The sequence below is a fragment of the Mytilus edulis genome, chromosome 6 (assembly GCF_963676685.1).
Source record: "Mytilus edulis chromosome 6, xbMytEdul2.2, whole genome shotgun sequence".
NCBI classification, from domain to species: Eukaryota; Metazoa; Mollusca; class Bivalvia; order Mytilida; family Mytilidae; genus Mytilus; species Mytilus edulis.
In genome coordinates, this window is record NC_092349.1 from 89003262 (window position 1) to 89030880 (window position 27619).

The following is a 27619-nucleotide window of genomic DNA, read 5'->3' on the forward strand; positions in this document are numbered from 1 at the left end:
AAAAAGTGAATATACATTGTATATTGTATATAACAAAGATTTAAGTTGATTCTGGACAAAGAAAGATAACTCCAATTAAAAAAAAATCTTGCTATTGCACAATATTTTGCAATTAGATATTTCTTGCTTACTATTCTGGACAAAGAAAGATAACTCTAATTAAAAAAAATTTTGATATTTCACAATATTGTGCAATTAGATATTTCTTGCCATTGCGCAATACTGTGCAATTGAAAAGACTTGCTATTACACAATACTTAATATAATAATTTTAGATCCTGATTTGGACCAACTTGAAAACTGGGCCCATAATAAAAAATCTAAGTACATTTTTGGATTCAGCATATCAAAGAACTTCAAGATTTCAATTTTTGTTAAAATCAAACTTAATTTAATTTTGGACCCTTTGGACTTTAGTGTAGACCAATTTGAAAACAGGACCAAAAATGAAGAATCTACATACACAGTTAGATTTGGAATATCAAAGAACCCCATTTATTCAATTTATGATGAAATCAAACAAAGTTTAATTTTGGACCCCGATTTGGACCAACTTGAAAACTGGGCCAATAATCAAGAATCTAAGTACATTTTTAGATTCAGCATATCAAAGAACCTAACTGATTCATTTTTTGTCAAAATCAAACTAAGTTTAATTTTGGACCCTTTGGACCTTAATGTAGACCAATTTGAAAACGGGACCAAAAGTTAAGAATCTACATACACAGTCATGACAGTTAGATTCAGCATATCAAAGAACCCCAATTATTCAATTTTGATGAAATCAAACAAAAGTTTAATTTTGGACCCTTTGGGCCCCTTATTATGTTGGGACCAAAACTCCCAAAATCAAACCCAACCTTTCTTTTATGGTCATAAACCTTGTGTTTAAATTTCATAGAATTTTATTTACTTATACTAATGTTATGGTGCGAAAACCAAGAAAAATGCTTATTTGGGTCCCTTTTTGGCCCCTAATTCCTAAACTGTTCGGACCTTAACTCCCAAAATCAATACCAACCTTCCTTTTGTAGTCATTAACATTGTGTTTAAATTTCATTGATTTCTATTTACTTAAACTAATGTTATTGTGCGAAAACCAAGAATAATGCTTATTTGGGCCCTTTTTTGGCCCCTAATTCCTAAACTGTTGAGACCAAAACTCCCAAAATCAATCCCAACCGTTCTTTTGTGGTCATAAACCTTGTGTCAAAATTTCATAGATTTCTATTAACTTAAACTAAAGTTATAGTGCGAAAACCAAGAAAATGCTTATTTGGGCCCTTTTTGGCCCCTAATTCCTAAAATGTTGGGACCAAAACTCCCAAAATCAATACCAACCTTCCTTTTGTGGTCATAAACCTTGTGTTAAAATTTCATAGATTTCCATTCACTTTTACTAAAGTTAGAGTGCGAAAACTAAAAGTATTCGGACGCCGGACGACGACGACGACGACGCAGACGCCAACGTGATAGCAATATACGACGAAAATTTTTTCAAAATTTGCGGTCGTATAAAAATGATTTTATGTGCATCGAATTAGTAATCAAATGATTTACCATAGTTTCACTTTCATTGTTGACATTCTTTTTCTTTAAATAACCAGTACACGTACAATGCATGCGTTGTCAATCTCTAGCTAGGGGTTAACTTGAAGTTCACATGAATACCGGTTAGAATGATGATGACGTTTTCACTTGCAAGTGAATCAGTCAAAAATTATGTTTAATCGCTTATTTCAACAAAATTAAAGGAAATTGATAGCTAAAAGCAAATTATTATTTCATTATTCCAATTTGATTAATGATTGATATAAAAAAAAATCATACTTTATTTTTTTATATATATCGTAGCTAGTGCCCCTTTAAGCTATTATTTTTTTGGAAATTCAAGCACATTTGGAATTGTTATTTGATAAAATATCATTACCTGTCTCTTCAGTTTTCTTTCTTTCTGTGTTCCATAGTAAGTTAATATCTTAAAAGCAGGACACCATTTCTTCAATTCAAGTTCCCAATTCAACATAACGCTTGTTGGTACAACAATCAAATGAGGTCCCCAAATCACTGAAAATGAAGTGAATATTTAAGTATGTTCAACGGGCACTGGAAATTAAATGAGACCTAGGTTCATTGAATTAGTAGCCATCACTGAAAATATAGTTTATATCAAATGCTGTGCAAAGATCAGTAAAACTGAAATTGCTGTGAAGTAAAGTCTGTAGATAACTGAAACTGTTACAAACTCTATGCTCTCCTAAATCTTTGTTAAAATTGTAACTAACATTGCTGATCTAATACAGTATACTGCATCTGATGGATGATGTTAGTGGTTTCTGTACGAGACTTCTCTTACGAAACATTTACCAATATTTCGCCTTATAATCTCGAAAATTTAGATGCAAACAATTTAGTTTATACATTTACTATAGAATTTCTACAAGTTTTAATAATTTCCTTCCATTCCAAATTCTAAAAGTAATATGGCATTATATACTTAAAATTCAAATTGTACCTAATGTATAAATGTTCAGCCCAATTTTTTTATAGTACAAAAATAATTGCATTTTTTTTTAAATGATTTTGTTACAAAAGCATATAACAAGAAGTTCACGCTTTTCCTGAAACGTTTATATGGTGGTCAACTCCCAACACATCTAATAAAGGAGTAGGGGCATTAAGGCCTAGTTTTGGCCCAAGAAAATAAAAAGTTTGATAACTTTTTCAAATTGGCACATAATCTTTAGAAATGCATAGGGTCAAGAAATATAAATGAAAGACATTAAGATTCTTATGTGATGACGTCACAATTACGTCATAATATGTACTGTTTTCACAAAAACGAAGAAAATTCAGAATTTATGCAGTTTTCTATCTTTATTTCTGTTGTGGAGACATCGTGCGCAGCCAAGAAACAACAAAATAATTTAACTGAAGCTTTATTATTACTATTGACAAAATCTCACCAAATATAAAGTTGTTTCTTGGGTGCGCACATACTTTTCCAATCGAAAATATACTTAAAAATTTGATGAAAAACAAGGAAAATCACAAAATTTTACAAAATATGCAAATTAAGTCATGATTTGTTGCCATGGTAACTTGTTCAATGTCCAAAATTATTTTGTTTTTCTGAATACCTTCTACCTGAGATACTTTTCAGTAATTTAAAAATATGTAAGATAACTTTTAAATTTGCAGTAATTTTTGGGCCAAATAAGGGCCTTATTGCCCCTACTCCTTTGATTGGTCACTCTGAAAACCTGCTGAAGACCTGTTATATATACATTTAAAATATTAATGGGATAAAGTAAGTGCCTTCAGACAGCCCCATCAGTTACCTTTTTCACAAGCCAGATGAGCCAGAAGTGCTATTGTTTGGATCGTCTTGCCCAGACCCATTTCGTCAGCCAGAATACCATTTAACCTTTTCTCGTACATGGTAGCTAACCAGTCCAGTCCTACATGTTGATACTCTCTCATGGTGTGCTTTAACAGGAATGGAATTGTTGTCTTCACCTATTGTAAGTCAAATATTTCACAATCAAAACATTGTGCTAAAGTGATTTAGAGAATAATAAATAAATATATACATTTGTGTCATAGGCGGATTTAGGGGGGGGCCTGGGCCCCCCCTTTTTGGGAAAAAAAATGGTTGCTTATATAGGGAATCACTGAAGTGTGACTGGATCTGGCCCCTCTTATGTCAGTCAGTGGGCCCCCACATATGAAAATTTCTGCATCTGCCACTGTGTGTTAATGTATCTTTCGTGAGATTTGAATGCCCTACTACAAAAGCATTCAGAGCAATTGAAAGAAGATTATTCTGTGGCACTAATACAAATCAATTCAAACAAAAGATGAACTGACAAACTGATAGAAGTGCCATTAAGTATTATAGATCACTCTAATACTAATATCAATAGGTATATCACTGTATAAATACCATAGTGACACAGGTCCTGTTATATTTCATAAAATCTTAACCAGATGCTCCGCAGGGCGCAGCTTTATACGACCGCAGAGGTTGAACCCTGAACGGTTGGGGCAAGTATGGACACAACATTCAAGCTGGATTCAGCTCTAAATTTGGATTGTGATTAAATAGTTGACACAGCATAGCTTTCTGACACAAAATGAATGTGGTCTAATGAACTTAAAAAAAAATTTTTGCCTTTGAGCAATTCACTATGCTGTTGAATATTAATCCTCTCAAAAAAATGTTTGAAGAAATTTTCTTTTTATTTATGAAATCTGAAATGAAAAAAATTGACCCCCAAATTTTTTTTTCACATCCCCCTTTCCCTTATTTCAAAACTGATCTCAATTCAAATTTCTAATGAAGTTTGCAACAATAACTACTCATTTAAATACATCATAAAATATTAAAATGTATTAAAAGTGCTTGTTATCACTGAATGGTAAAGATTGTTTTAATCTATCAGTTGGTAGTAAAAGTGAATATACATTGTATATTGTATAAAACAATGATTTAAGTTGATTCAACTACTATTCTGGACAAAGAAAGATAACTCCAATTGAAATCCAATTGGAATTTCTTGCTATTGCACAATATTGTGCAATTAGATATTTCTTGCTATTGTGCAATACTGTGCAATTGAAAATATTTGCTATTGCACAATACTGTGCAATTGAAGATTTCTTGCTATTGCACAATACTGTGCAATTGAAGATTTCTTGCTATTGCTGAATACTGTGCAATTGAAAATTTCTTGCTATTGCTGAATACTTAATATAATAATTTTGGATCCTGATTTGGACCAACTTGAAAACTGGGCCCATAATCAAAAATCTAAGTACATGTTTAGATTCAGCAAATCAAAGAGGCCCAAGAATTCAATTTTTGTTAAAATCAAACTTAAATTAATTTTGGACCCTTTGGACTTTAATGTAGACCAATTTTAAAACGGGACCAAAAATTAAGAATCTACATACACATTTAGATTTGGCATATCAAAGAACCTCAATTATTCAATTTTTGATGAAATCAAACAAAGTTTAATTTTGGACCCCGATTTGGACCAACTTGAAAACTGGGCCAATAATAAAAAATCTAAGTACATTTTTAGATTCAGCATATGAAAGAACCCCAAGGATTCAATTTTTGTTAAAATCAAACTAAGTTTAATTTTGGACCCTTTGGACCTTAATGTAGACCGATTTGAAAACGGGACCAAAAATTAAGAATCTACATACACAGTTAGATTCGGCATATCAAAGAACCCCAATTATTCAATTTTTGATGAAATCAAACAAAGTTTAATTTTGGACCCTTTGGGCTCTTTATTCCTAAACTGTTGGGACCAAAACTCCCAAAATCTATACCAACCTTCCTTTTATGGTCATAAACCTTGTGTTTAAATTTCATAGATTTCTATTTACTTATACTAAAGTTATGGTGCGAAAACCAAGAAAAATGCTTATTTGGGTCCCTTTTTGGCCCCTAATTCCTAAACTGTTGGGACCTAAACTCCCAAAATCAATACCAACCTTCCTTTTGTGGTCATAAACATTGTGTTTAAATTTCATTGATTTCTATTTACCTAAACTAAAGTTATTGTGCGAAAACCAAGAATAATGCTTATTTGGGCCCTTTTTGGCCCCTAATTCCTAAAATGTTGGGACCAAAACTCCCAAAATCAATCCCAACCTTCCTTTTGTGGTCATAAACCTTGTGTTAAAATTTCATAGATTTCTATTCACTTTTACTAAAGTTAGAGTGCGAAAACTAAAAGTATTCGGACTCCGCCGCCGCCGCCGCCAACGTGATAGCAATATACGACGAAATTTTTTTTCAAATTTTGCGGTCGTATAAAAATTAATTGATCACTGAAGACTGTTTAGTTTTGTTTTCACTAGAACACTCAAGAAGTGGAACAAACCAATAATCAAAATTTACTTGAAAACACCAGGTTCATCCTTCATTGGTAGTGAATTCTAGTATGAATAAATGATTTACAAGTAAACCGTCTTTAATATTTTATTGTGCTTATCCCTTTCTGGCTGACTTAGCAACAATCAACATTTATATTATAACGGAGGATCAAAGTTCTACATGTTTGCAAAAGATTAATTTTTGAGTTATTATTCTTGATATTCAAAATAAATAGGTTTACAGTATCACCACTTTCTGTTCTCAAGTCCATGATGATCAGTTTAATTAGTGAATAGTGTCCTTGATAACCTTTGCCCTATATGTTAAAAACTCCGATCATTTATAATATATACATTTATGTTAATGTATCTTTCGTGAGATTTGAATGCCCTACTACAAAAGCATTCAGAGCAATTGAAAGAAGATTATTCTGTGGCACTAATACAAATCAATTCAAACAAAGGATGAACTGACATTACAGATAGAGGTGCCATTAAGTATTAGTAAGATTGTCCTAATACTGGTGAAGTCAAATGTCTATAAATCTGACATTACTGATAGACGTGCCATAAATACTATTAAGATTATCCTTACACTAGTAGAGTCCAATGTGTAGCCTTTAGGTTGTAGACTTGCAGCTTCAGCAGCAATATCTGTCAGCTCTTTGCCTGGTCCGGTGGGATCAAATTCTTCCTGAAAGAATCATATGGTAATATATAAAACATGAAATATTCGTTGAAGGAACAGTTTAGTACTGGATTTAGATATTACAAAAGAAATCGAAATTTAATAGCACATTTCATTTCATTGGAGCAAAAGGTAGAAACAAATTTCAAGACTTGTGTTTCTAAATATATCCTCAATAACTAATCCAATTAGAACTTAAAAAAACCCCAATATTTTCTAGTGTTTACTTGACTCTTATTTTGTAACTGTTGTCTATGACAGGACACTTCAATATCACTGAACAGATCAATGAAGCGTTTTAAATAGACCTTTGCTTTACCCCTCCTTGGTACCCATCATAGAAACATTTCTATCATGAATGTGAGAAAGGGATGATTCTATCATGTAATGTTCATTATTCCTATCTAACCTTGACTGGTTCTTTATCTTGTTCCATCAATGATTCCAAACCAACATCCTCTTCTACATCAACTTCGTCTTCTTCCTCCTCCTCCTCCTCCTCTTCTTCTTCTGAAATAGAAAGAGAAAATTCTTTTACATGCATGATTTAAAGCAAAAAAACAGATGATAGATAAAGTAACCTTATATACAAAAAAATTTCTGAAATATTTTCAATGCTGAACTGTCCAAAGCTACGGTAACCAAGTATCTCTGATAAAGCAAGAACTCAGTGCATAAAGCCAGGATTTAATGTAGGAAATCACTAGCACCAAAGTGGCAACAATCTACACATCTGGTGACTCTTGACTCCATAATTATGAGTTAATTCTAAGATATGTTAGCATTATAAAGGTACCAAGCTCATTAAATTTATGTAAGGTTTTACAGTAATATTTTGCTAACCATATCATTACATTGATACCAACAAATAAATTCAAATTCACTGCAGTGTTTTTTTTTTTTACAACAACTAAATCTAATAGCATCAAATATTTTTGTTTAAATGCTCTGCAACGAGTCAGGAATATGGCATTTGTTATCAAATACTTCGTTTCTATATCTGTAGGTTTTGCTTTTTGCTGCACTTCACTGTTCCTTTTCCCCCTCTGTTATAGTTTGCAACCCAAATTGTTTTTCTCTCAACCAATTTACAACTTTTTAACACCAGTATACTACTGTTGCCTTTATTTACCTTCTGACTCTTCCTCTTCTTCTTCGTCTGTTTCATCATCTCCTTCCTCATCACTTGGTTCATCATACTCAAAGTCACTATCATAAGCAGCAGCATATTTCTTATACAACTCGTCCATAGGTAAATCACCCTCATCCTCGAGATCTTTTAATTCATTACTATAGTCTGTCTTCTTCTCGTGTTTCTCTTGTTCAGCTATTGTTTCTTCCTTGTCTGCCTCATCTTCTTCCTTTCCTGTAAACTCTTCATCTTTACCATCATCCTGTTATAAACAAAACTCATTTAATGATGTTTCAAATTTGCTACTTGTACATTAGAATTATCAAGACTATCTAGGTTGTCATTTGTTTCTGCGTTACATATTTGTTTTTCGTTCATTTTTTTGTACATGAATTAGGCTATTAGTTTTCTCCTTTGAATTGTTTTGCATTTGTGATGTCAGGGCCTTTTATAGGCAACTATGTGGTGATGGATTTGCTCAATGTTGAAGGCTGTAGTGACCTACAGCTGTCAATTTCTGTGTCATTTGATGTCTTGTGGAAAGATGTCTAATTGGAAATCATATCACATTATTTCTTTTTATTCCTTCCTGTTATTTCAATAATACACATCCTTGGTACAGTGGTACTTCCAAAATTTAACTTAAAATGTGTGGATGCTAGTCTTTCACATTGATGCTGATTAATGGGTTGACCGCTTGATGTTCAGCAAAAATATATTTCATGTATAACAAAGTGATATAAAGATTCCCTGTTTTGTTACTTTTGTACAAAACCAACATAGCTTATCTATCTTACCTCAGCCTCCTCTAGCTCATCTTCATCAGGTAAACTTGCTGGTTTTTCTAAAATGTCTGATGGCAAAGTCTTCAGCAGATCTTCTAAGGGTACCTCACTTTCCTTCTGTAATGCTTCAAGCTCATCTTTTGTTGATGACTGAAATAACAAAATACAGGATAGAAAATCTGTAGTGCAATTTTAATACACTTCAATTCTAATAAAATTGATAATAGAGGAGAATGACAACAACTCGAACAAAGAGCAGACAACAACACAAGGCCACCAATGCTTCTTCAACACAACATGAAAATCCCACACCCAGAGACAGGCTTTAGCCAGTGATTTTCCTAGTGTTTAGGGGAGGGGGCCCAGAGCCCATACAATTGGGAATAAAAGTTCGCGAAATGTTTGATTTTGGGGGAAATATATTAGTTTTAACAATAAACCAATGTTTCCAATGGCTGAAACGTCTCAAAAATTGGTTTATTGTTACAATAATATAAAGTATGTTCCCTATCAGAATTTTGAAAACAAGGAAATATATTAGTTCATTTATAGTGATGGTACTCAGCATCAGCTGTGTACAACTTGGATTGGGGTTTTGGGACATGGTTTCCAGAATTTTTTTGAAAAATTTGGTGCAAAATCTTGCATTCTGAGAAAGAATAAGGCCGAGAAAAAAAAGATCGATGTTTCCGGTAACCCGACCGACCCTGTTTTTTAGCCCCAACCCTAACTTTTTTATTGGATCTTCAAAAAAAAAAAAAAAAAAATTGTATCAACCGACCCCGTTTTTGACACAGGCTTCTGATAGATGACATAATATTTTTTCTCTCTTGCTTCTACTAGCATAGAAAGCCAGTAAAACATTTTATTAATGTCAAAAGGTATTCGAAATAGGTTAAAATCCAAGAAATTTGCACAGCAGGTGCTTCAAAAACATTGCAAATGGCACACTTCCGGTTTTTGAAACTAATTACGGATCCGGACTAAAAAACCATGATAATTTTCCGGATTTCATTTACGATGTTCAAAAAAAAAAAAAAAAAAAAAAAAAAAAAAGAATTCCCGACCTACCGACCCTATTTTTCAAAATGATGTTACACCGGAAACACATATCTTTTTTGTTTAGGCCTAAGTTAAAACTGCAAGAATTGCAAACAAGATTCAAGAGATTTGTAAACAAAATACCACATTACAACACCAACAAAATTTCACAATGATGTCTATATACAATTGGGAATTTTAGAGCTGAAAATTGGGAAAAAAGAGCATATTTCTCTTTGGGACAGGGACCCAATTCGGACCGAAATAAAAGGGTTGGAAAATCACTGTTAGCTGGCCACTTTACAATAACGTACAAACTTTTTGAAAGGACTAGGTATAATTTCCACTTATTTTTACAACATGATAAAATCATTAAATCATAATGAGCATTTCTGAAGCAGAGTCTTCAGATAAGTCATTCTAATAATTCTGACAGGATTAAAGAAATATTATTTTACAATTCTGGATGCAATAAAGTACTGTCCAAAGCTAAGGTAACCAAGTATCTCTGATAAAGCAAGAACTCAGTGCATAAAGCCATGATTTATTGTAGGAAATCACTAGCACCAAAGTGGCAACAATCTACATATCTGGTGACTCTTGACTCCATAATTATCACAACTTCAAGACTATCTCATAGTAAGAATATGAAATGGCAATTCCAGAAAAATAAAAGTACTAAATTTTCTGTGAATTTTTTTCTAACTGGCAATCAGACTTTCCTTTCTGTGTAAAAAAATCTCTTGTGAAGAGTTGTCTCTTTGTCAATTTTTAAATATTATGACGAAAAAGGCAGATGCAATTTTGAAATTCTGTTTATTGTAATATTGCAATAAAATGATATAGAAATAACATCAAAGAAGAAATAGGTGCAGCAAAAATGTTTTGAACTGGAGATTTGCTTATATACAAGCCTCAAAATGCTACACATAGATCAGTTAATTGTTTACCTCATCCATTTCTTCTTCTTTCTCTATTGTTTCTTCATCATCTGATTCCTCAACCTCTGGTTTAAACTCATCTGTATAAATAAACATCTCTTACTATGATTTCAGTTCATTATTTACCAGCAAGTGTATTCCCACTATGAATGGACAATCTTATCAGTAAATATTGTACTATATAATTTGAACTGTCAAGAATACCGTAAATTCAGAAATTATTGCGATGTTTTTATCATTATGAAAAATGCGACAGGGTTGTATCGCAATAATTTAAACTCACATTTTGAAATTTGGTATATGAATTAAACATGTTTTCTCAATATCTCAACCAGGTGCTCCGCAGGTCGCAGCTTTATACGACCCCAGTGGTTGAACCCTGAACAGTTCGGGCAAATTTGGTCACAATATTCAAGCTTGATTCTGTCTGAATTTGGATTGTGATCAAATTTTTGACATAATATAGGTTTTTGTTACAAAATTAATGTGGTCAAAGATCTAACAAATCTATTGCACAATACTGTGCAATTGAAGATTTCTTCTTGAAATTTTTCAAAATTCTAAATTTGAAAAATTTTGAAAAAAAAGAGCCCTTCAAAAAATGGTAAACAAACCCCCCCCCCCCCCCCCAACTTTTTGAAACCCCCTTGGAGCAATAAACCTTAAACTTGATCCCATGCTTTCCATTGCAGTATTGAACCTTGTAGTACAATTTCAGAGAGATCCATACACTTAAACACAAGTTATTGTCATGATTGTTTGGAAACTAGAAACATGTTTCTTTTTTGGCCCCTAATTCCTACATATTTTGGGCAATTAACCCAAAACTTAATCCCAGCCTTCCCTTTGTTATATGGTACATTGTGGTACAATTTCAGAGAGATCCATACAATTACACATAAGTTATTGCCTTGAAACTAGAAAAATGCTCGTTTTGACCCCTTTTTGGCCCTTAATCCCTAAACTTTGGCCCCATAACCCCAAAAATGAATCCAAACCTTCTACTTGTGGTTTTAAACATTGCGGAATGATTTCAGACAATTGAAATACTTCTACACAAGTTATTATCCTGAAACTAGAAAAATGCTTGTTTTGGGCCCCTAATAGTTCCTAATCCGTTGGGACCATCATCCCCAAAATCAATCCCAAACTTCCTTTTGTGGTTTTGAACCCTTCTGAAAAAATTTCACGAAGATCTATTCACTTAACCTAAAGTTATTACCCGGAAACCAATGTGTCTTCGGACGACGACGACATCATACCATTATACGATCCCAAAAATTTTTGGGGTCGTATAAAAATTAAAATTGCATTTTAGTCTAAAATGACAAAATCACAATAATAAATGCACACAATATTTTCTGAATTAACAGTACTCAATTGATTGAATTATATAATATTTTTTTCAATGTTCTTGATTTTCATGGAAACATTTAAGTTTCCTGGTGCAATTCAATCACAAGTAAGCACATGGTTGCCTTTACAGCAAACTACCTTGAATGTGTAGGTAAAGGCAATATATTTGGTCAACTTGCTTGCTTTGTAAGTCATAAATTTAGGTAAACTACCCTCCTTAAAGAAGAGTAGACCCGTCTGAAAGATAACCAGTCTATCTGTCTGTAAGAATAGACTACTCTGTAAGGAGGGTAGTATACCTAACCTAACTCTGTAAGGAGGGTAGTATACCTAACCTAACTCTATAAGGAGGGTAGTATACCTAACCTAACTCTGTAAGGAGGGTAGTATACCTAACCTAACTCTGTAAGGAGGGTAGTATACCTAACCTAACTCTGTAAGGAGGGTAGTATACCTAACCTAATACTGATTTCATTGTTAGCTAGCTTAAGATATTACCTTTACCTTCACTCAATGTATTTTGCTGCTATAATAAATGTAACTAACATTGCTGATCTAATACAGTATTCTGCATCTGATGGATGATGTTAGTGGTTTATGTACGAGACTTCTCTTACGAAACATTTACCAATATTTCGCCTTATAATCTCGATTTATAAAAATAATGTGTATACTAGCCTTAGCTAACCAAACATATTACCTTTACCTACAATCTCCAGGCAATTTGGTGCATCTGAATACACCCACTTCATTTGGTCTCCAATGCATTGTCTCATTGGCAATCATACCACATCTTATTTTTATATGTTATACTAACCATCTCCTGCCTCGCTGAGTGAACCCAGAGAGCCTGCTGTAGACCCTACAGAACTGCCTTGTTTCAATCCTTCAGTCAGCCAGGTGGAATATTTTTCTGTTTGATCCACTATGAAGTTCAAGTGGATATCTAAAGCTTTCTTTCTTTTCTCTTCCAGACGACTTTGTTGTTTATATTGTACAACCTGTAAAATACATTCAAGATCAGTATACTTTTGTCTTTTTAACCCTTTCAACGCTACAGAAAAAAATAGAAAAATGGCTGCTCCTGCTGCATTTTTTTTGTGTTCATTCATTAGAACAGTATATTCCTTTTCAGACTGCTGTATCTTTTTTATTATAAGAGATACAGAAAAAGTTATTGCATGAAAAATGCTCAGGAGAGTTTGAACTGTAATGTTAGGCAGTTATTTCTGTAAAATTTTTATCAGGTTACCTGTATTTTCAGGTAATTAACAGGTAAAAGGTGTAATTTGTTACATTTGTGTTGAATTTTGAATAACTAGAGGCTCTAAAGAGCCTGTGTCGCTCACCTTGGTCTATGTGAATATTAAAGGAAGCAGATGGATTCATGACAAAATTGTGTTTTGGTGATGGTGATGTGTTTGTACATCTTACTTTACTGAACATTCTTGCTGCTTACAATTATCTCTATCTATAATGAACTTGGCCCAGTAGTTTCAGTGGAAAATGTTAGTAAAAATTTACAAATTTTATGAAAATTGTTAAAAATTAACTATAAAGGACAATAACTCCTTAGGGGGTCAATTGACCATTTCAGTCAAGTTGACTTATTTGTAAATCTTACTTTTCTGTACATTATTGCTGTTTACAGTTTATCTCTATCTATAATAATATTCAAGATTATAACCCAAAACAGTAAAGTTTCCTTAAAATTACCAATTTAGGGGCAGCAACCCAATAACGGGTTGCCCGAATCATCTGAAAATTTCAGGGCAGATAGCTCTTGACCTGATAAACAATATTACCCTGTGTCAGATTTGCTCTTAATGCTTTGGTTTTTGAGTTATAAACCAAAAACTGCATTTTACCCCTATGTTCTATTTTTAGCCATGGCAGCCATCTTGGTTGGATGGCCGGGTCACCGGACACATTTTCCAAACTACTAACCCAAAAGATGATTGTGGCCAAGTTTGATATAATTTGGCCAAGTAGTTTCAGAGAAGAAGATTTTTGTAAAAGATTACTAAGATTTACGAAAAATGGTTAAAAATTGACTATAAAGGGCAATAACTCCTAAAGGGGTCAACTGACCATTTGTGTCATGTTGACTTATTTTTAAATCTTACTTTGCTGAACATTATTGCTGTTTATAGTTTATCTCTATCTATAATAATATTCAAGATAATAACCAAAAAGAGCAAAATTTCCTTAAAATTACTAATTCAGGGGCAGCAACCCAACAACGGGTTATCCGATTCATCTGAAAATTTCAGGGCAGATAGATCTTGAACTGATTAACAATTTTACCCCTATCAGATTTGCTCTAAATGCTTTGGGTTTTGAGTTATAAGCCAAAAACTGCATTTTACCCCATGTTCTATTTTTAGCCATGGCGGCCATCTTGGTTTGATGGCCGGGTCACTGGACACATTTTTCAAACTACTAACCCAAAAGATGATTGTGGCCAAGTTTGGATTAATTTTGCCAAGTAGTTTCAGAGGAGAAGATTTTTGTAAAATATTACTAAGATTTATGAAAAATGGTTAAAAATTGACTATAAAGGGCAATAACTCCTAAAGGGGTCAACTGACCATTTCAGTCATGTGGACTTATTTGTAAATCTTACTTTGCTGAACATTATTGCTGTTTACTGTTTATCTCTATCTATAATAATATTCAAGATAATAACCAAAAACAGCAAAATTTCCTTAAAATTACTAATTCAGGGGCAGCAACCCAACAACGGGTTATCCGATTCATCTGAAAATTTCAGGGCAGATAGATCTTCACCTGTTTAACAATTCTACCCCATGTCAGATTTGCTCTAAATGCTTTGGTTTTTGAGTTATAAGCCAAAAACTGCATTTTACCCCTATGTTCTATTTTTAGCCATGGCGGCCATCTTGGATGGTTGGCCGGGTCACCGGACACATTTTTTAAACTAGATACCCCAATGATGATTGTGGCCAAGTTTGATATAATTTGGCCCAGTAGTTTCAGAGGAGAAGATTTTTGTAAAAGTTAACGACGACGACGGACGACGACGGACGCCGGACGCCAAGTGATGAGAAAAGCTCACTTGGCCTTTTAGGCCAGGTGAGCTAAAAATTACTTTTCGTCTTCATCTATTTTGTTTTTTTATCTGCCATATAATAAAGAAGACACCAATTGCTCGATTCCGTAGCGTATTGCACCATACACAACGTATTATGTAATCATGGCACAAATCAGTGGCTCCGTCCTCAAAATTTTCAGTCAACCTCCGTTTTCCCCCCTTTTTCTACGTCTCGTAATGATCGATCAAATCATATTTCCCACACGAATTGAATGTAATAAACACATTGAGATAACAAGAAACCTTTTAACTAATCCTCGTCATCAGTTTCGCCATAGAAATGCTGAAATATTTCCATATTTACAGCTTCGTTTCCGATTTCCGCCATTTGCATTTGTCAAAATATTTGTTTTTATTTTCCTTCTACTGCATGATTTTACAATAAAAATTGCCGGGATTTCAAGCGCAAATGAGACCTTGCATATCCTCGATTCATACAAGGAAAAATTAGAGAGGACCCGAATGAAAACCGAATGGTTTAAGAGTCCTTATGAAAAATCTGTTGTCATCGCGGCATATGCCGCGAATAGCAGTGGCGGACGGCGTATGTCATCGCGGCATATGCCGTGTATAGCGTTGAAAGGGTTAAGTGTAGTGAAATAAATATTTGTAAATCCTTGTTGGGGAATGACAGATAAAAAGGCTCCAACAATTGATATTCTTGATTGACTAAAATCTGACAATTTACTAAACATGCCATATTTTGAAATTTTCACAGACCATCATCATAAGAAATTTCCTCAGGTATTTATTTTACGATTCTAGTCTTCAGTGATCGGGAAAGTCGTGCGCCCTGCGCCTATAGCGCATATCGACCCGAAATGGCGCATAGAGTGACTTATGTAAGGGCCCACGTGGCGCACGATATTTTTCACTTCGTTTCGATACGTTTAGATATCGTCAAATGGATTTCCGATCGTGTTCCGTGCCGCCATGTGTGTGTACACAACTGTGTAATGTTCCTCCAATGATAGGAGCACCTATATATTTTTGGGACGTCTCGGGTGTTTTCCTATGGAAATAATAGAACCATGGGTGTAACTGATTACCCAAAAAACGTAATTAACCATCATTCATGATATGATTTTTTACAACCTTAAATTTGTAAAATTTGGCTAGTACAGACGAGATTTGTCTCTAATTATTATCTTTTAACTTGGTTCAGCTTGCTACTTTTTCGTTGAAAAACCCCAAAGCCTTTTTATGAATAATATAGTTTTTGTCTCCATAAAAGGCGACTAACTGTCCTTGTCACTTTTTGGTCTTTGGCTTGTTTTGACATTTTGTAAACATGCCTTCAGCGAATTGTTGTTTTGTTTTATCAATTAATGATACTCTCTACTGTTATTGTTGTCATCGTGATGAAGTAATAATAATACAAGAAGTGCAGAGGAAATGCCAAATACGTCCTCTAATACGGAACGTCGGGAATAAGTATGGTATCGACGAAGACCCAAATTTAATGTATAAAAACCCATGCACATGAACAAGACAACAGTAGCAGTAGAAACATTGTAAATAAAGGATATCTTAAATATTATCTGGTTTGGAAGAAATTATTTTACATTCTTTGTTGAATTGAAATAACAAAATCACAGGCACAATATCTATAATATTATTTAAAATCATAAGTACCACCATCTCTTTGCCGAGATATACACTTTTTAATTTTTTCACTGTAGTCAATTCAAATGGCCCATTCATTTGACAACATGGCCCATTATTTTTTAAAATGGCCCCTTGAATTTAATTTTGAGGGGCCCTGGGCCCATAGAGAAAAAATCCTTCCAGATCACTGAGTCTTACAGGTAGATATATCCACATATCCTGAGGACTAATTCTCCAAGATAACCAATCATTGCTCCTAAATGCTGCATGTTTAGCAGTGAAGCAGCAAATGTGATTTTTAAAGTGGTCGTGGATCAAAACCTAAAACCTTGCACACTCTAGTCCAGCTATATATAACACAGGTGATAGGTTATTACCTTTTCAATATTGGACCAGAATTCTTTAACACATTTAGCAATCTGACTGGCTATTTTCTTTAATTTCTTTCCTTCTTCTTCCTCTGCTTTTTGTTCTCTCTGTTCCATCTCTAGGAAATGTTTGGTTACCATTTTAGCAATCTGAAAGAACATAAATCCATGCAACATTGATATTTGTTACTTTGGCATTTAAAAATTGGAAAAAAAGTTCATTTCAAAATTAAGTAAAGAACTTGATTTATAAGTTGATACCACCAAAACCTAGCTTTTTCCAAAAAGTAAAACCCGACTGCTGACAGACAGGCAGATTGGATTATTGTCATGTTATAAAGTTGGCATAAAATAATTAATATAAGTGAAGAATAATTTGCAAGTTCTACCAATTAAAGATCAATTAAGAACCTATTGTTTTATTCCACCCCATAATGTGGTGAGCCCAAAGTACACCTGTAAAGAAATATTCTGCAGTCATGAAAACAGATATGTAATACACACCTTTCTAGCTGCCACTTTTTTCCATTTCCTCTCTTGCTGGAAATCTGCAGCTAACCACTGCATTTCTTCCAGTAGGTAATCCCAATGACCTTTACACCTTGGAGGTTCATGAACTTTGGGTAACCTTCTCGAGGACCACAATCCATCTTTTCTTAACTCTGCAACTCTCTGCATTACTTGAGCCTCCTGAATTTTTAAAAGATACTATTATGTAATGGTTTCTAACACAAAATACTTAATTTTGAAAATTATTCTGGCAATAGCGCATTCCACAAAACATACTTATTGGTCTAAGATTTTCAGTTGCAATCCGATAAAGTTAAACTATGTAGCAGTTATCATTGCCACACCTGTCACAGGTAAGACCAGGTATGGAAGCAAAACTACAAATTCATGTTGCCAAAATGAAGGAAGAATACATCACTTGGATGCAGTCTTGCTATTAACTTTGGCTTATACTTATGACGATTTAATTATTCTGGTCTAAAGTTAATGAAACATTTGCAAATTTCAAAATGTCCTTTCTGTAAGTTGTAATTTTACCTAAATCAAAGAGTAATATTGACGCACCTGTTTAGCTCTCTCTACAATAGCCTCTTGTGAGCCTACATCATATACAAATCAAAGAGTAATATTGACACACCTGTTTAGCTCTCTCTACAATAGCCTCTTGTGAGCCTACATCATATACAAATCAAAGAGTAATATTGACAAACCTGTTTAGCTCTCTCTACAATAGCCTCTTGTGAGCCTACATCATATACAGAGGATATCTGTGATGGTCTAGTGGTCAGTGGAGAAACTGGTGGTGACTTGTGGCTTTTCACCATAGTGGATCTACAATTTAATGTAAAATAGTTTGTTAGTTTATTGTGATTATGGGTCCAACTGCACTTCATGCAAGTCAATTAGATAAATAAAAACAAAATAACATACCAGTTCAACCTCTTCTTCCATTCTTAAAATGTCCTTTGTCTTTTAATAATGAAAGTTGCTTTGACAATGCCGTCTTAAGTGTATGCGAAATGCAAAATTTTAAATTGCCGAAGTTGCTAAAGATCCATTTAATTGGGCCAAAAAAATCATTTACCCTTTTTTGAGGAAGAATCCGTATGATGATGCAAGTTTTAATTCCTGATTTCACCATGTTCATGTTGCTCTATTTTTGTTATTTTTGAAAGGTTTTGTCACCTTTTTTGGTAAGTTCATATGTGGCTATGCTGTTTTTTACAGGACTGGTCAGTGTGTTATTGTCTATTTGGTATTATATCCCTCTTTTAAACAAGTGAAACTGCGAGCTACTGCTCACTGATGATACCCCTGCCGCAAGTGGATAATATTAACCCTTAGACTGCTGCATTCATTTCTATTGTACTTTTGTGTATTGCTGAATAAAATTTTAATCACTGATGAAATAAACATGTTCACTTACAATTGCTGTATCTTTGTAAATATTGAATATTCATCAATAAAAGTTATATAAAAAAGTATTGTTAGATTCTGTATTTTTTATTTAATTTATTTTTGTGTGAGTCTCTGGTCATTTTTTGCCTGTACAGGTGCAAATAGAGGTAAACAAAGGTAAACTTATTTTTTTCATGTTTTATTAACGAATCCATCAATGTAAAAGTATCCATGACTTCAGAATTGAACCAATATATAATAAAAATCTCTTTTAAGAACTAGTTCCATTGTGATTATCAACAAAAAAAAAAAAAAAGTTTCTTCTAGAACCAACAGCCTTTTTGATGCAAATATTTTCCGGTATTTTCCTCCGACTTTCATGCGCCGACTTTTACTTCCATGTGCAAATATATTTATACGACAAGTTCATTGTTATAGCTTTCATCAATAAATCATCTTGACAAACTTAAAGTTCGGATCTATCAATGTCAGTCAATATTGATTCACATTTGAAAGGCGAAATGATAAACATCGCAAATCCTGTTTCATGTCATCCATTTTGGACAAGGTCTGGGAATCCCGGTGGTTCTCGCTTTAAAAGTCTTCTGTTCGCAGTTTTGATAGAATGTTTCTATTTCCATCTATTATATCTTCTGTTCTCGTCCAAATCCTTTTTATGGGCCGCCGCTGTTAAATCGTTATCATTGAAATACTTCTGAACGTGTTGGCCATTTCTCCAAATAATATCCGCCATTTTGTCACTTTTTTCATCAAAAATTTTCACTTTCGGTTTTATCGCTTATACCTGATTTAAAGTCGAGACACTCGAAAGAACGCAGATTTTTAACCAATCAGAATCCATACAAGTCAAAACTGCCGCAATCTCATGAATATTGACTCCGCCCATTCCATGGTAACTGTGTAAACAAACGAGTTACGGAAAACGACTATAGTCGCGCGTAGCAGTAGCGGACTGCTTTATCAAAACGACAATAGTCGCGCGTAGCAGTCTAAGGGTTAATAGTGTAAAAATATGCAAGTGTTCGGTAAACAGGAAGTTGTCGAGTGATGAATCTGAAAACGCATCACACGGTATAGCTGACTTATAAATCTGAAATTTTCAACTTGGCTATCATGTGTAAAATCATACAAGTGTTCGGTAAACAGGAAGTTGTCAAGTGATCAATCTGAAAACGCATCACACGGTATAGCTGACTTATAAATCCTGAAACCAAATTTCAGAAATCCTTGTATTGTAGTTCCTGAGAAAAATGCGACGAAAAATATTCATGGGACGGACGGACTGACTGACGGAAGGACAGACAGAGGTAAAACAGTACACCCCCTCTTTTTTTAAAGCGGGGGTAGAAAAAAACTAATTGTAATAATTTCAGGACCAGGTCTACTGTATTTGTTTCTATTCTCATATTTTGTTTACAAATTCAAGGTAAACACAGGCCATGGGAAAATATAATAATGTAGCAGTTATCATTGCCACACCTGTCACAAGTTAGACCAGGTATGGAAGCAAAACTACAAATTAATGTTGCCAAAATAACAAAGAATTGCAATCACTGTGACGCAATCTTAAAATAAATTCTGGCTTATATATTATATTTAGTTTTTTTTGGGGGGGGGGGTCTATTTTAATTTATTGCACAGAATAGTCCTTCTTAGTTCACTGTGAATACAATTACTGAGAACATGGAAATTTAAGTTTTTTTACAACAAAGACTTGCGTGTTCATAAATACTTACAAAGCAGGGGAACTTACAGACTTTGTAAACATAGAAGTTTTATCATAGAAGTGATAGATTAAGTGGTTTTGATAACTTACAATGCAGGAGAACTTGCAGACTTTGTTATTATAGAAGTGATAACACTAAGTGGTTTGATATCTGTAACGGTCTTCGTCAGCTGACTCTGTAGTTGCGGCATGGTCACAGCTGGTGTTACAGTCGTGGTCAAGGAACTGGAAACTGTCAATGGAGGAGACATGGCTGACTGTGCCATTTCTATCAATAGAACAATTATATACATTTAAATCATTTATCATTCTATTTGTTCCATGTAATAAATATTTAAATTTATCTGATGTGTACAAACCACTGATTATGTATACAAATTCAGATTATGTATATTACTATTTTTAATTTACCAAGAAACCTGGTTTCAAGAGGCTTTGGAACAAAATTGTTAATTTTTTTCCATATTGAAGTAAAAAAATCCTGGTTTATCAAAGAAAACTACTTTTAAAAGGTTATATTAAACTGTTCTTACAAAAAGACTTGACTAGTTTTGATTTCAAAGCAAGTTATTTTATAAGGCTTTAGAAGTTACCAGCGTCAAATCGTTTTTTTTTCAAAGGTATTTTGGTTTTATGAATTTTTCAAAAAATGGTTAGAAAAAGTAAAAGGTTAAATCAGCTCTTAATTCAATCATCTCTAAAAATAATATAAACTATGTGTGGTAATTGACATATTTCCCTTAACAACCTACAGTGAGACAGTAATTGTGTACCTGGCTGAATGACTGACAGAGGAACAGCTATTGGTGACTGTGTTGTCAGATATGACAGTTGTGGTGGAGGAACGCTGCTTGTGACTAACGACTCAGTGCCGACAGGTGGGGAGGAATGTGGTGTAATAGGCAGAGCATGACCAAACACCATCCCATGTCTACCTCCTTGGCGTTTTACCTCAAAACCTGTTAAATCATCATAGCATTGGGCTTTCCCTTGCATTTCATTTCTATTAAATAATTATAGCATTGGGGTTTGTCTTGGAAGTAATTTCAGAATTTTTGTGACATTTTCAGAAATAAGCATTTGTATTCGCTATCTAGAGACGAGAGATAATGTTTCAAATAAATCAACTGAACCTTTGCAATTTACATCTGAACTTTATATCTAACATGAAAGTAAACTGGGACTCTTTTACATCTTTGTATAACCTGAAAATATGACAGCCTTTCAACCAAAATATGAACAGAAAATAATATATATCTGGCCTGATAATAATTTTGAAGTTATGAAAAGTGAAAAGATGGACGGCAAGGTTTTAAATATCAGTAGGAAATTAACTTAATATAGATGGCCATTTATGGAGCAAACCCCAACACAGAATTATTTACAATTATCAGATGAAAATCAATCGAAACAGGATGAAACGAAAATGAGCTTTAAACATAAAAGCTACTAAACGACCTAAAAAGCAGTGTAGTCACATTCAGCCAAGCACACAAAAACCACAACATCTATGTATACCTACCAATTAAATTAACCTTCTATACATAATTAAGGCTTTAAATATAACCCACTCAGTATTATTTCAAATACAATAACGATTTTGTTTCTAATGGTTTTAAAGACATTTAGGGTTAAAAAAATTATCTGGTCAAGTCTGAACACAACTTATCCACTAAATAATCAGTTCATTTTTCAAGGTGATTTAATTAAAACTATCAAGAGACGAGACTTATTTAAGTTGATGGAATCATAACTTAATCGTTAAAACTCACGACAATCAATTTAAACAGGCTATGAATAAAACCAGATTTAAATATAAGCTAGACTAAACCTTCCATATTGGAATTATACAATTTTCAACACTTGAAAATGTCAAAATTTTGACTGTCTTCTCAACCATGTAACTATTAATAATTGGTATTTCCTTTCAGGTTTCTTTATAAGGGTTCAGACTTTTATTGCATTGTATAAGCAATTGCAAGCAATATGCATTTGTGCATGTGCAGTAATTTCAATATTCAAATGTTTATTTTTTTTTATTTGAAGGCTACAAAAATCATGTTCCTTAAAAGAATTGTGATATAAGAAACAGCCAATACAGAGACAAGTTTTTCTTAACATCAAGATCATACTTTTGTTAACTTAAAATAAAATGCATAAAATAATTGGAAAGATTAAATAACTAAAAACAGTCATTACATGCAAGGCTAACTACTAACTTAATTACATATAGTCATACTCTGTAGATATATACAACTTGATAACAATTAACATTTGACGACTTCTATAACTGCATGTTTTGATAGGGTTTCTGTTGCAGTCTTTGGTTTTCAATGTTATGTTATGTTTACTTTTGTTCAATTTTTTTTGCCATGGAATTTTCATTTTTATTACTGGCAAGTTTGAATGTTCCTTTGTCGTGTCTGTACATTGCTGACTATGTGGTATGGGCTTTGCTCATTGTTGAAGGCCGTACGGTGACCTATAGTTGTTAATGTCTGTGTAATTTTGGTCTCTTGTGGACAGTTGTCTCATTGGCAATCATACCACATCTTCTTTTTTATATTGGCTCACAAATTGAGTTCGGTATTTCTGATGAATGAAAATTCAGGAAAGTATGTCCGTACTTACATTTATGAATGGGTTATATTCATGTTTTACAATCGAGTTTTGAATTATATTCTTTTCTGAGCATAAATGTGCTGAACTATGCATCGTGAATACAGGATAGCAAATCTATATTATTATTTGTAAACTATGAACATGCAGTAAATTCATATCTTTTACTGAAGTATAAAGTCCTGGATTGATTAACCAAATTACAGTACTTTTTTATTTTGATATTTTAAAATAAACAGGCCACAGCATGCTGTTTATTATAACCTACCCTGCTGGTTGAGAGCTGCCACAGACGGTGGTAGTGTGGTTGATATTGCCACTGGAGTGGCAATAGGAACATTACTTCCGCTGCATGTTAAAACCTTCACCTGAAAAAAAAGATAACATTGTTTTGAAATCAATCTTGACATTATTAAAATTTCATCCAAATGATTTTGTGACGAAAAGTCAAAACAAAATGTCTTTTTTTTTATCTTGCAGTTCAATATTTCATCAGGTTTTTTTTAATTGAAAATTTAAATACATGTATCAATGTTGCAGTTGCTTTTTGTATTTGGTGAATGACATCAATAATTTTAGTTCTAATCAAGAGAACCTTGCACTTCCTCCACCCCTTCTAAAACCTTAACACAGAAGTGTAACACAATGAAGTTTAGGTTTCCAATGTGAGACATCTTTTATTTCTATGTAAAAATAAGGAGATGTCTTAAAAAGTCTGAAAATTTAATTTAACATCCATACCTCATTATTAATTTTTCTTTCTAAACCATGATCTTCTTCATCATCACTATCAATGTTTGAAGATTTCAAGAAATTAACCAATTGTGGTGTTGGTCTTTTCGTCCATACAAAATAATCCATCATGTTGCCCCCATTTTGCAGGAAAAACAGTTCAGACAAATTTTCAATATAGTTCTCTTTGATTTCTAACATTTCTTTAATTTTGTTATCATGAACAAGTTTCCTGTAATTAGCTATTTCAGACGTCGGTGGGGGTTTCTCTTCCACTTTAATCTTTTTCTTTGGTGAGGGACCAGTCGAGCTCTGATTAGCCAGAGCTGTTAGGTTAGGGAATGTGGAACTAAGTCCACTGTGAGATTTAGTCTCCATCAAAAGTTTATTAGCAGCAGCAAAGGCGGATGAAGAATGTCCTCCAGTGCTGGATTTTTGTTGATTAGACATTTTATTTGTAAGGTTGGTATGCGAGGGTCCTGACCCTGTCCGTGGTGGTATAGGACCATGATGATGTACGGTACCACCTCCCGACTGTCTACTTGGTAACTCTTGTTTTACTGTCCGAGGCACAGTTGATGGGATCCCTGAAGTCAGACCATAGACAGGTATGCCTGGAGCTGTGTTGGCTGGTGATCCTGGAATTAACTGTCGACATAATGCTGAAGAAAAATAAAAGCTCATTTAATATATACTAAGCCAAAAAAGTTTAGCAACAAAAATGTGAAATTTTATTTTATTACAAAATCATAACAACATATAATTTTAATAATTACAAAATGAAATTATGGCATGTCAGAAGCAACATGAATGTTTATCACTCACATTCATTAGGATTTTCTTTGTACGGAGCACGGGAGGGTAAAAATGCGGAAATGAGTATAGTGTTATTCAAAATCAATTTCTCAGCCATGCCCTAAGTGCACCAAGGAAGGATTGGTAGACACACCAGCAGCTGCCCTTAGTCATGCACTACTTTTGTGGCCGGAAAAAAACTTGTCACGTGTTGACGTAAAGCAAAGGTAGCGCTCCTCCCCTGACGATAGTTTATTTTGGTCTACGAGATATCGACCTATCCTGTACTTTATATGAACATTTCCAATATTCGACTGCAGGTTTTTTCAAGCAAATTTCTAAAATAACTCGATATTACGATCTTGTCATCAATAATTAAATATGAAACTTGTATATATGGGTTTTTTTTATTGACAAAAAATATGACAAAGTAATTTTTTGTTAAATAATTCCTAAGCATGTTATTGAAGTCAGATATAATTTCACCATTTCTTCATGAAAATACATCTGTAGGAAGTTTTTTGCTCATCCAAACACAGTAGTATCCAACTAGGCATTTGGCTTCTATGACGACTAGCATATACACCAATCAGGTATCAAAATATCAAGCATTCCAATAGATAGGCTATACTGGTTAAAAATTCAATGTACAGGAACAAAATGCTAACTTGTCATGTTGTCAGAAAACAAGTATTTTTATGCAAGATGAAAAAATATCTGAAGGACCATACCTCTGCACAAAATCATTAGACTGGGAAAAAATTTGATCTTGATCTGTAACTTCCATTATAAAACTGTATACCTATTATCAAATCAATTTCTTCAGACACTAATAAAAGTGTAGAAACTTATTTGCTGGACTGATGGCTGGACAGAAAGCAAACCCAAAGTCCAGGGGTTTCATTATCTTTCATGTTGACCGGTACATTCCTATTTGTAGGTGGTACTTTTCAATGTATTCAATGAACATCTTATATAAAAATTCCTGAATTCAGGCGGTACTTATCAATAGCATAGGAGGGTAAAAGTACCGGGTACCGCCTCCTAATGAATGGCCTGAAAGTCCCCTTTGACTTTGTAAGTATAAAGTAAGATTTGGTATGTTTGCCAATGACCCAAACTCTCTACCAATGTTTCACAATCTGAGCCATATTTTATCAAAGTATCAATTTACAACCTACAGCTGATTGCATTGAGTGTTTAGTTTTGGTTAGCTTGCTTTCTAGCTAAACCATGAAGTCATTATTAGACTATAAGAGTAGACTAGTCTGACAGATAACCAATCTATCTGTTTGTAGGACAGGCTACTTCTAAAAAAGAGTAGTATACCTTACTTATTTTGACTTCACGGTTCAGCTAGCAAGCTAACAAAAGATATTACCTTTTAAAGGCTTTTTCTTCACACTCAATGCAATTGACTAACACATATTTACCTTGTGCAGTGATTGGAATGCCAGTTAGAATGTCAACTCCAGGCTGCTGTATTTCAGATTTATCTGTATCATCCTGGTGCATCCTCTACTTCCCTGCAAGATAAGATGCATTGGATTAACAAAAATCAGCAGGACTGAATATATTTTATTTAACAAGACATGTCCTGACATTTCTGTGCATATTTCTGCATAAGGACTGTATTTGAAATTATATGGCCAAAATTTATATATAAAAAGCATTCAGAAAATTAGATTAATACAGAATAACAAACCAACCTACCAAATAGTTCTTCAAATCATTTACCAAAAAAAATCCAGTTTTTAAAAAATGAATTATTTCCCTTTGTACAGAAATCAAGAGCTATTCATCAAAATTAATATTGAATTCTTGAATTCTTTCTATAACAAGAAAAGCTAAAATTGTGAAAATTAAACTTTACATTCATTTAGTCACAGGGAACAACATATCCAAATTTGAAAACATTTTGTCAAAGTGTTTTTATGTTTAATACAGGTTGGGCTCCAAGTCATAAAACATGGGGTGATTCCAGGTTAATGGGATAAACACGTTTTTCTGGGGTCGAAAAACCCCACAAAACTGGGTAAAAAACTTTGTACATTGTTTTCCCAGCAACTGTGAAAAAGCGCACCATGTCAGCTGTTGCGGTAAGTTTTATCCGACATGAAATTTTGTTTCCGTTAAGTTGTTTGCCATTGCTTTACTTATTCTTTTGTGTAAGTCTCAGGATACATAGGCTTCATAACAGGAAGTGTAAAAATCAAGTCATTTATCAATAATATATCATTTCTTTACTTTTTAGAAAAAATTGTCTTTCTCACCAACTTTGTCGACTAACATTACTCCATTTTGAACAACAATGCAAGTGCAGTATGAAACAAAGCTTTCTATTGGTCGATTAATCTTTTGAGCTTTGTAAGAATCTTTAAACCATCGACAGGGGCCTGCAGCTTGGTCAATTCAATTGACTCAATTGATTCCTTAAAGGATTTGAATGTGTTTGAGTTTTAGAAAAAAACTAGGCCTCAACTTTTTCTTATGTTAGGCGACCCTGATCAACCCTCTTATTTCAGCAATTATACTTTTTTACCATGTTCATATGAATCAAAGCCCTAACAGTTTTATCTGATATCGAAGTTGATTCAGATACTGCAACAAACATAATCATTTATATATTTATGTATAATCATGTGTTGGTCTTCTAATGAATATGCATGAAATATTAGCCACTGGATGAAACTTCAAAGCAAGCATGGTTCTTACTGAAGAAATTGTGTAAATCATGGGACTCCTGAAGATCAGTTTTCTCAATCTCATCAAAACTTTAAGAAGTTATAGTGATTAAAGAACACAACCCGATTATGCTAGAAGGGACCTCTCTCTCTTATAGTTGTACTTGGGTTGGAATGCCTTTTACCGTCAGGCATTATGATTAAC

At 33.6% G+C, this 27619-nt stretch overlaps 1 protein-coding gene across 6 annotated transcripts in view; it reads right to left on the minus strand.

Moving 5' to 3' along the window:
* LOC139528823 (helicase domino-like) overlaps positions 1-27619 on the minus strand; it is a 79149-nt gene that overhangs the window by 48489 nt on the left and 3041 nt on the right. For 2 of the 6 annotated variants that reach the window (XM_071325035.1, XM_071325034.1), the window contains exons 2-16: positions 26164-26256; positions 23945-24597; positions 23472-23571; positions 20675-20852; positions 18150-18270; positions 17434-17619; positions 16939-17079; positions 12656-12839; positions 10492-10562; positions 8513-8650; positions 7716-7977; positions 6993-7093; positions 6491-6589; positions 3342-3519; positions 1931-2067 (exon numbers count right to left, since the gene is read on the minus strand). In XM_071325035.1, the coding sequence (XP_071181136.1) occupies positions 1931-2067; positions 3342-3519; positions 6491-6589; positions 6993-7093; positions 7716-7977; positions 8513-8650; positions 10492-10562; positions 12656-12839; positions 16939-17079; positions 17434-17619; positions 18150-18270; positions 20675-20852; positions 23472-23571; positions 23945-24597; positions 26164-26245 (2631 nt within the window). In that variant the 5' untranslated portion in view covers positions 26246-26256. Of the gene's footprint in view, positions 1-1930; positions 2068-3341; positions 3520-6490; positions 6590-6992; positions 7094-7715; positions 7978-8512; positions 8651-10491; positions 10563-12655; positions 12840-16938; positions 17080-17433; positions 17620-18003; positions 18062-18149; positions 18271-20674; positions 20853-23471; positions 23572-23944; positions 24598-26163; positions 26257-27619 lie in introns of those variants that run through there. The other 4 variants (XM_071325038.1, XM_071325037.1, XM_071325036.1 and 1 more) reach the window with 4 other exon arrangements.